Source organism: Triticum dicoccoides, chromosome 3A (assembly GCF_002162155.2).
Source record: "Triticum dicoccoides isolate Atlit2015 ecotype Zavitan chromosome 3A, WEW_v2.0, whole genome shotgun sequence".
Taxonomy (NCBI): Eukaryota; Viridiplantae; Streptophyta; class Magnoliopsida; order Poales; family Poaceae; genus Triticum; species Triticum dicoccoides.
In genome coordinates this window covers 666,157,672-666,167,337 of record NC_041384.1, presented here as the reverse complement: position 1 = coordinate 666,167,337, position 9,666 = coordinate 666,157,672, and the positions used below count along the sequence as shown (strand labels likewise).

Sequence of the window (9,666 nt, the reverse complement as noted above, 5' to 3'; positions counted from 1 at the left end):
GAGGCTTCGTCCCCGATCCAGATTTGGATCGGGAGAGGGGGAAACGTGGGAGCGAGTGGGGGGAGTGGTGCATTGGGGGTTAGGGTTTGGTCGCCCAGGGGTTATGGGGGAGTGGGGGCGGCCTGGGCCGGCCTGGCTAGCAGCTGGGCCGACTGGCCCAGTGGGGGGGGGGGTTCTCTTTCTCATTTTCTTTCTTTTGTTTTCTATTTGTTCTTTTCCTTTTATTTATTCTTTCCTGTTTTATTTCAGTTTCTGTAAAATATATACTTAGCATCTAATTTAGTATTTCAGTTTAGTCCACTGTCACAAAATGTCTAGTCCTCAAATAATTTAGTTTGATAATTTATTAATTAGTAAAGGCATTTAATTATTTGTTTTTGTTATTGTTTTATTTATTTCAGTGCAATTAAATACTTTATAAAAATGTGGATTCTCCACCATAATTATTTATGCAATATTTGGCACATATAGAACATTTTAGTTCTAATGTTTGAAAACTTTTATTGTTTGCCTTGATTTTGAATTTCGAATTCGAACGGGATTAAATCATGGCGAGGTTTACAACAGTAAGAGTGGTGACGTGGCATCATTAGCAGAGGTTACTATAGCTTGATTATCCGGGCGTCATAGTGGTATCCTCCTCTGAATGATTTAAGTGACTTGACTTGGCACATGTTCACGCATGTAGTTGAAACAAATCAAGATAGCCTTCACGATATTTATGTTCATGATGGATTATATCCTACTCATGCTTGCATCCAATGTTTATTAATTTTAATGCATGTACATGGTTGTTGTCGCTCTCTAGTTGGTCGCTTCCCAGTCTTTTGCTAGCCTTCACCTGTACTAAGCGGGAATACTGCTTGTGCATCCAATCCCTTAAACCCCAAAGTTATTCCAGATGAGTCCACTATACCTTCCTATATGCGGTATCTACCTGCCGTTCCAAGTAAATTTGTATGTGCCAAACTCTAAACCTTCAAATAATCATCCTGTTTTGTATGCTCGAATAGCTCATGTATCAACTAGGGCTTCCTGTATCTTCCATGCTAGGCGGTTTATTCTCAAGAGGAGTGAACTCCGCTCCTCACTCACGAGAAAATGGCTGGTCACCGGGATGCCCACTCCCATGCTTTATGCAAACTAAATCAAAATAATTGCAAAACAAAACTCCCCCTGGGGCTGTTGTTAGTTGGAGGCACTCGTTGTTTCGAGCAAGCCATGGATTGATGTTTGTTGGTGGAGGGGGAGTATAAACTTTACCATTCTGTTTGGGAACCGCCTATAATGTGTGTAGCATGGAAGATATCACCATCTCTTGGTTGTTGTGTTGACAATGAAAGTATACCGCTCAAAATGTTATTCACCTCTATTTCAAAACCGAGCTCTGGCACCTCTACAAATCCCTGCTTCCCTCTGCGAAGGGCCTATCTATTTACTTTTATGTTGAGTCATCACCCTCTTATTAAAAGCACTAGCTGGAGAGCGCAACTGTCATTTGCATTCATCACTGTTAATTTATATTGGGTGTGACTATGATTGGATCTCTTTTATCATGAATTACAATGTTTAGTCAGTCCTTGATCTTTAAAGGTGCTCTGCATTTATGTTTTGCGGTCCCAGAAAGGGCTAGCGAGATACCATCTTGTTATATCATATTATGATTGTTTTGAGAAAGTGTTCTCATCCGAGATTTATTATTATGGCTTGCTAGTTGATTATGCTATTGATATGGGTAATCATGAGACCTGAGAATTATTGCAAATGTGGTTAGTTATAATCTTTGCTGAAAACTTGAATGCTAGCTTGACATATTTATAACAACAAGAGCAAACAGAGTTTGTAATTTTTTTCTTTACTTCTTTCAGTTTGTCAACTGAATTGCTTGAGGACAAGCAAGGGTTTAAGCTTGGGGGAGTTGATACGTCTTCGTCGTATCTACTTTTCCAAACACTTTTGCCCTTGTTTTGGACTCTAACTTGTATGATTTGAATGGAACTAACCCGGACTGACGCTGGTTTCAGCAGAATTGCCATGATATTGTTTTATGTGCAGAAAACAAAAGTTCTCGGAATGACCTGAAACTCCACGGAATATCTTACAATAAATAATAAAAAATCCTCGCCAAAGATGAAGACCAGGGGGCCCACACCCTGTCCACGAGGGTGGGGGGCGCGCCCCCTACCTCGTGGGCCCCCTGGAGATCTCCCGACTCCAACTCCAACTCTATATATCTGCTTTCGGGGAGAAAAAAATAGGAGAGAAGAAATCATCGCGTTTTACGATACGAAGCTGCCGCCAAGCCCTAAAACCTCTCGGGAGGGCTGATCTGGAGTCCGTTCGGGGCTCCGGAGAGGAGGATCCGTCGCAATCGTTATCATCAACCATCCTCCATCACCAATTTTATGATGCTCACCGCCGTGCGTGAGTAATTCCATCGTAGGCTTCCTGGACGGTGATGGGTTGGATGAGATTTATCATGTAATCGAGTTAGTTTTGTTAGGGTTTGATCCCTAGTATCCACTATGTTCTGAGATTGATGTTGCTATGACTTTGCTATGCTTAATGCTTGTCACTAGGGCCCGAGTGCCATGATTTCAGATATGAACCTATTATGTTTTCATCAATATATGAGAGTTCTTGATCCTATCTTGCAAGTCTATAGTCACCTATTATGTGTTATGATCCGTTAACCCCGAAGTGACAATAATCGGTATACTTACCAGTGATGACCGTAGTTTGAGGAGTTCATGTATTCACTATGTGCTAATGCTTTGTTTCGGTTCTCTATTAAAAGAAGGCCATAATATCTCTTAGTTTCCATTAGGACCCGCTGCCACAAGAGGGTAGGACAAAAGATGTCATGCAAGTTCTTTTACATAAGCATGTATGACTATATTCGGAATACATGCCTACATTACATTGACGAATTGGAGCTAGTTCTGTGTCACCCTATGTTATAACTGTTACATGATGAACCACATCCGACATAATTATCCATCATTGATCCGATGCCTACAAGCTTTCCATGTACTGGTTTACGCTTATTTACTTTCCCGTTGCTATTGTTACAATCACTACAAAATATCAAAAACATTAATTTGCTTTCGTTACTCTTTTATTACCGTTACCATCATTATCATATTACTTTGCTACTAAACACTTTGCTGCAGATACTAAGTTTCCAGGTGTGGTTGAATTGACAACTCAGCTGCTAATACTTGAGAATATTCTTTGGCTCCCCTTGTGTCGAATCAATAAATTTGGGTTGAATACTCTTTCCTCGAAAGCTGTTGCGATCCCCTATACTTGTGGGTTATCAGGTCTTTTTATGACTAAACTAAGATTCCCCTAATGGGGAAGCATGCATGGTTGTGCACGTGAAAATGATAAACTAAAATAATTATGGCTACTTGGGTATATTGTGGTGAATGAGCTACTTGGGTATATTGTGGTGAATGAGCTACCTGGGCAAGTGACCTTCTTCTTTTAATAGAAAATCAAATTATGAGTGAACTCGCGTTTTTCCCAAGGGAGCTATGTTTTTCCGTGAATGCATATTAGTAGTTGATATAGTTGTTTTAGGTCTAGCCAAGGGTTGAGATGTCTCCACTGCCTCTACGCAACGTTGTTTCTATGTCATATCACCTCGCTTATATATTGCCAAGGTAATAGATTAACAAAACAAAAATCACACATTTTTTTAGTTGTTCATCAAATTTGTTTTAAATGCTTACTCTAAACAATATTCTTCCAAACAAAATTCTTTACATCTACTTATACTATGTTTCATAAAGAAGTCACTTTTTTAAACATTAAATTATTTATCAAAAGTTCTCACAGCAACGCGCGGGGTATCATCTAGTTTTAACAATAACTCTATTCGGCATCTTCCACATCTGATCTTGCGTCCTCATAGGCTGCTTTGCTGTGTGTGCTCTAGTATAATTCGTCGCCGGTATTTGGATAGAAACTGATGTTCTAATAGGTGCCTGGATTGTTTTTGCTTGCACATGTTGGCGGCATTGCCACCAAATATACCAAGAAGCTACCATGATCAATTCTGTTATAGGTAATCCGTCCAGGACCGAATGGTTCCTGGACAAGATCTCCATTGTCTAGAACCCGACCGATCCTCGTTCACTGCATCCGTTATCAGTTTATGTAATCCTAGCTCAGTCCGCACATCCATAGTTCGATCACAGCAAAATAAAGTGTGTTCGATGTCCTCAAGTCCAACGCGACAGATCGGACATTCGGGAATTAGTGAAATATTTCTATCTGCTAGGATACCAAAGCAGGGGAGTGACCCATTTAGAACTTTCCATGCAAAGTGTTTAATTTTTCCCGGTATCTTGAGGTTCCATACTTCCTTCCTAATACTATTCATATGCATGTTACCCCGTCCATCAGAATGAGCTAGGCGCTGGCCATGTTGATGCTCTAGGCATTGTCCATGTTGATGCTCAAACTCTCAGTGATATGCGAACCAAACAGAAAACATCCCCGACGTCATATAATTCTATGCCACAAAGTCCTCCACCATATGAACATTGAGAGGGGTTTGTACTATTCTATAGGCATCCACTTGCGAGAAAACATCCCTTATGAAACCTTCATCCAACTGACCCATATGTGGATTAATGAGTTCCTCCACATATGTAAGCATTGTTGCACCTCTAGGAGTAATGACTTTCTGTGACGGGCTGGATGGAATCTATGGCTCTTGCCAAATATTTATATGTGCATCCGAACCGATTCTCCATATACAGCCCCTTTTAAATGTCTGTGTTCCTGCAACAACACTCTGCTAGGTGTATGACAATTCCTTCCTCAGGCTAGCCCCTAAGGTATTACCATCGGGTAGTATTTAACACTCGGGACATGTGCACATGAAGAATTCGGGTTCTGGATTAGTCGCCAACACTATTTTGCTAACATAGCAAGGTTAAAACCGTGAAAGTCTCTAAATCCCAAGACCCCTTTCTTCTTGGGAATGCACATTTTTTCACCATATGAACCAATACATTTTCTTCTTTTCCTCATTGTCGCCCAACCAAACTCCTGATATTTCATCTATGATTGCCTTACAAATTCCTTTAGGCAACTTAAACACCAACACAGCATAGGAGGGAATAGCTTGTGCTACACTTTTCAGTAATATCCCCATTCCATGCATAGATAGAATCTTTTCCTTCCAGCCCTTGAGCCTTTGACACACATGATCAATAAGATGCTGGAAACAATCACTTTTATCCACACCCACCATAGTGGGCAACCCCAAATATGTGTCAGATAAAGCTTCTGCAACTATGTTTAACTCCCTGCAAATATCCTCCCTTACCCCAATAGGGGTGTTAATTAGGACTAAAACATATACTGGACTTGCCATTACTTACCAGCTGCCCTGAACTACTACAATATGTGTGCAATATATGTTTAAGGGTACTTGCACATTGTGTATTTGCCTTCACCAAGATCAACAAGTCATCTGCAAAGAGAAGATGAGAAATAGCTGGAGCACTCCTGCTCACCTTTATACCATCTAGGTTCTCCATCTGCTCCTCACTGAAAGGAAACTAGAGAATTCGCTAAAGAAAAGGAAACGAGAGAACAAAATTGTCATATGTCCAGACCTTTTCCCTAAAATAAAAAATGTCGTTGCTAGGTCTCAGTTGACTGAGATTTAACCAAAGCTCAGTCAAGTGACATAATATGCAAGAGGAGATAAAATAGAAAAGAACATTTTACACGGATTTTAATGCAAGATCTCAAGGATATAGCATCGACTAAGAGTTAGCAAGACTGAATAAAAAAACAGAAGTTCAGACTTAATTTGTTGAGCAGCTCAGACATCTACGTCATCGTGCAATAACTAGCAGTACTACGTTATTTGATGCTTTTGACTTTTTTTATTTCAATGAAATGATACGCGAGTTTTACGCATTCGTGAAAAGCTGCTCCAGTACCAATGCAGAACATCGCATACACGCAGACGCCAACGGCAAAGTGCGGCGCACAGTACTCGTGCACAGTCATTCTCCCTTGAAAAGTTGAGCTGGATATTCTACGCTACGAGTACATACGACACGAGCAGGTGAGGCGGCGAGAGTACGCACGCACGTCCGCCAATCGCCAGCCGAGTTGTTCCTGGCAGCCGCCAACGGCCGAGCGAGCAGCTGGCTGGCACGATGGACGGGCGTACGCCAATACGGCTCAACAGCACCAGAAGCGTACATACTCCCGCCAATACGGCTCAACAGTATGTGGTGTGTACATACTGGCACTCTGCGTACACCGCGTGTCGACAGCGTAGCGAGGCCCACGTACAGAGATTAGGAGTGGTGGGCGCTGGTGACAGGCAGAGAGGGAAGCAGTTGGGCATTGGTCCATGGAAACCAAGCCAAACCAACCCAAACCAAACGCGGGTTCAGCTTCAGGAATACAGTATGCCCCGAGCCCAACTGCCCTGCTGCCGCTGCTGCCTCACCGAGACGCCGACCAGCCGCGCACCCACTCAATCACCCATCCATAATCCACGGCCCATGCATTATCCGTCCATGCCATGTAGGAGTATTAATCCACGGCCCATGCATTATCCGTCCATGCCATGTAGGAGTATATGCGTTGCGTGCGTCTCGCTGTCACGTGTTGTGCAAAAATAGTCCTGCCCTGGGGCTGGGTGGGGGTCGGGGTGGGGGTGGGTACGAAATTACCAACCGTCCCAACCCAACCCACTCCCTCCCTCCCTGTTTTCTTCCTCCCCTGCCCCCACCGCGCCGAGCACCACAGCGTGTATGCATGCAGTGCGAGTGCACCGCTGTTGCCGCCGCTGCCGCACCAGGCTCTCGATATAGGAGTCGCTAGGCTACCGGCTACGCGTGGTGCCAGCGCCAAAACTACCGCTACAAATGGTGTGGTATTCTACTATTCGCCCCACGCCGCACCGCAGGTCGCCGCTTGCCTTGCCTAGCCACTCTCTGCCCCCTCTGCTTCTAGCTCGCTCCCGGCCGATACCAAACTCGGCAACCAGTACCGTGGGCGGGCGGCTCGGCTGCTGCAGCACTAGCAGTAGCACTAGCGCCTCTGTCTCCTCCGCTCCTGCTCCAGTTAAGGCTACCTCGCCGCCCGCCCGCCTTCCTTCCTTGCTCGCGCGCTAGCCGGCTAGCCCCGGGGCCCGGCCGGATTGATTTCTTGGTTGGTTCTGGAAGCGGCCGGCATGGGCAGCAGGGAGCAGCAGCGCGGCCGGAGGGACCGCTTCATCGTCATCCCCTTCTCCGCCTGCCGCTCCGCCGCCAGCGTCAACGTCGTCCACTCCAAGAAGCCCCGAGGTACGCCGCCGAGCAAGGCCTAGCTAGCTAGCGCGCTGTCTTGGTACCGTTTTACTTCTTGTTCGTTCGCTGATTGATTTGATGTTGGATTGGCGGCGACTGTACGTACGCAGGTGCTGGCTGTAGCGGCGAGGGGACGTCGGCGGCGCCGGGGATTAAGCCGGCCAAGGGGGAGTCGCTGTCGCTGGTGGCGCGGCTGCTCCGGGGGTTCAAGAACCTCTCCCACCAGATCTTCGCGGTGTACGACGAGGAGGACGAGGAGGAGGAGGAGCCGGAGATGGTGATCGGGCTCCCCACGGACGTCAAGCACGTCGCGCACATCGGCTGGGACGGCAGCACCAGCACCACCTCCAGCGTCCGCTCCTGGAACCGCGCCGCCCCTCCTCCTGGCACCACCGCTCCGGCCACCGCGTCGGCGTCCACCTCAGCCTCAGCCTCCTCCTCCGCCGCTCCTCCACCGCCACAGGCGCAGCCGCCGGCGCTGTCCGCGCGGCAGTTCGAGCTCGCCATGGCCGCGCAGGCGTCCGCGGCCACCACGGGGACCACGGCCAGCACCAGCGGCACCGGCACCAGCGGCGCCGCCCGGCGCCACCGCCACTACAGCTAGCGCGCGGCCGCGGGACGTCACCAAGCGGGGCGTGATTAAGCCGAGCGTGAATCTGGACGGCGGGTGGTGGGTCGTGCCGTCGTCACGAGCCCTTGTCTCTTGCTCCCGGAATTATCATCAGTTTCCCGTCAGAGCGAGCGATCCGTGTGTTCCCTTGTGTACGTACGTAGCCATGGCGTGGCGCCGTACTTTTTTCCCGGGGATTTTTTGTTGGGTTCCTGCTTGTTTTACATACATGGTCACTGCCGAATCCTGATACTGTAACCGGAGCACTATATTTTACTCGCTAAGCTTTGGCCGGTGGCCCTCGTCGTCGCGCCACCTTTTTCTCGGTCGCCTCGGCGGTTCTGGGCGGCCGCGCGCGGCGCGCACGTGAACCCGCCGCTCGCGCCGGCGCGCTCCAGCGTCGCCGGTTCGGCCTTTTCCCCCGCTTCGATCGCCGCGACCGGCCGGAAGCGCGGCACGGCGCGCCCCATAAACTACGCGTGTGCGCGCTCACGTACGTGATCAATGGGCTGTCGTCGACGCACTGCCCCCGTGGATGTCCCGTGGCCGGGTGCAGAGTGAAGTCTGATTTAAACCCTGATTTCGTAGAGTGTGATATTAACGAACCCTCACGTCTAAATTCCTGAAATTTGTATCCTATATTTTTCGATCCCGGTCAATCTAAACCCTAGACTGATTCTATACTTGTTTGGAAGGACAATCCTGATCGGGATCGGTTGTTTCTCTCACGTACTACACGGGCCTATATGTCATATTTTATCTTCTTCCTCAATCTCCCCTACTCTCTTCTAAGCGTCCATCTTCTTCCTGGAATAGCAAGTATGGCGAGCACGGCCACGAGGCCAGCGCGTGGAGCTGCGCATTTAGGACGCCGGAACCCGGTCTCGACGGCGCCCTGGAGATCTTTCATTTGGCGGACCGTCGGTTTTTCCAGAGATCCTTGACCTGCGGCTTCACCTCCGCGCGAGCGCGAGGAAAACAACAGATGCCGTCACCTCCCCGCTCGTGGTTGCTGATGCGTCATTCCTTTGTCTGCGTCGGTTGCACGCGGCCTCCCCTCCGTCCGCCTCGCCGCCCCTGCGGCAGGGTTGGGCACGGCGTGCGGCTCTCGGCCAACGCGCCCAGAACGAGCAAAGGTACGGCTGCACGGCCGCACGGGCATGGCGTCGTCCTCCCCAGCAGCGCACGCGAGTCAGTCGACCCAAATCATGATGCGCGCATCAGGGTCGTCCTCGAGTACGCTGGGTGCGTTGGCCTCACCGTCGACTTGGACGAGCTGGACTTGCTAGTATGTCGCGGCTGTCCGCGCACACTACATCTCGGGTGCATGCGTTGCTTGTTTGTTTCCAGCAAAGAATCGATCAAGGCAGGGGGCGGCCTACGTCATGTACGTGGCTGCGTGCGCATCTTGCTTGGAAATAATCAAGATAGCTCCAGATTGTGTAGAACTTCGAGCGTTGGTTGTTGAGAAAGACAGAGAGATTAGGAGATGGAAGGTGAAGACATATGGACCCGGGTGGTCAGTGACTAGTGACTGTGGAGAGTGATCTCGGCCGGGATAATTATTTCCCCGGTGCGCCAAACGGATTCAAGGTTTGATTTGATCGGGATCAAGGAGTATAGGGTATCAACTTCAGGAATTTAGACGTGATGATTCATTTGCGTCACGCTCTACGAAATCAGCAGCGGCGGAGCTATGTTGCTTCCTGCAGGTGCCATGGC

The 9,666-nt window shown here is 48.2% G+C and overlaps 1 protein-coding gene across 1 annotated transcript; it reads left to right on the top strand.

The window, feature by feature from the left end:
* Positions 1-6,700: 6,700 nt before the first annotated feature.
* LOC119270073 (CRIB domain-containing protein RIC4-like) lies at positions 6,701-8,249 on the top strand. Its single transcript, XM_037552039.1, has 2 exons — positions 6,701-7,331; positions 7,445-8,249. The coding sequence occupies exons 1-2, from the start codon at positions 7,220-7,222 to the stop codon at positions 7,936-7,938; spliced, it is 606 nt and encodes a 201-aa protein (XP_037407936.1). The 5' UTR covers positions 6,701-7,219; the 3' UTR covers positions 7,939-8,249.
* The last annotated feature ends 1,417 nt before the right edge of the window (positions 8,250-9,666 follow it).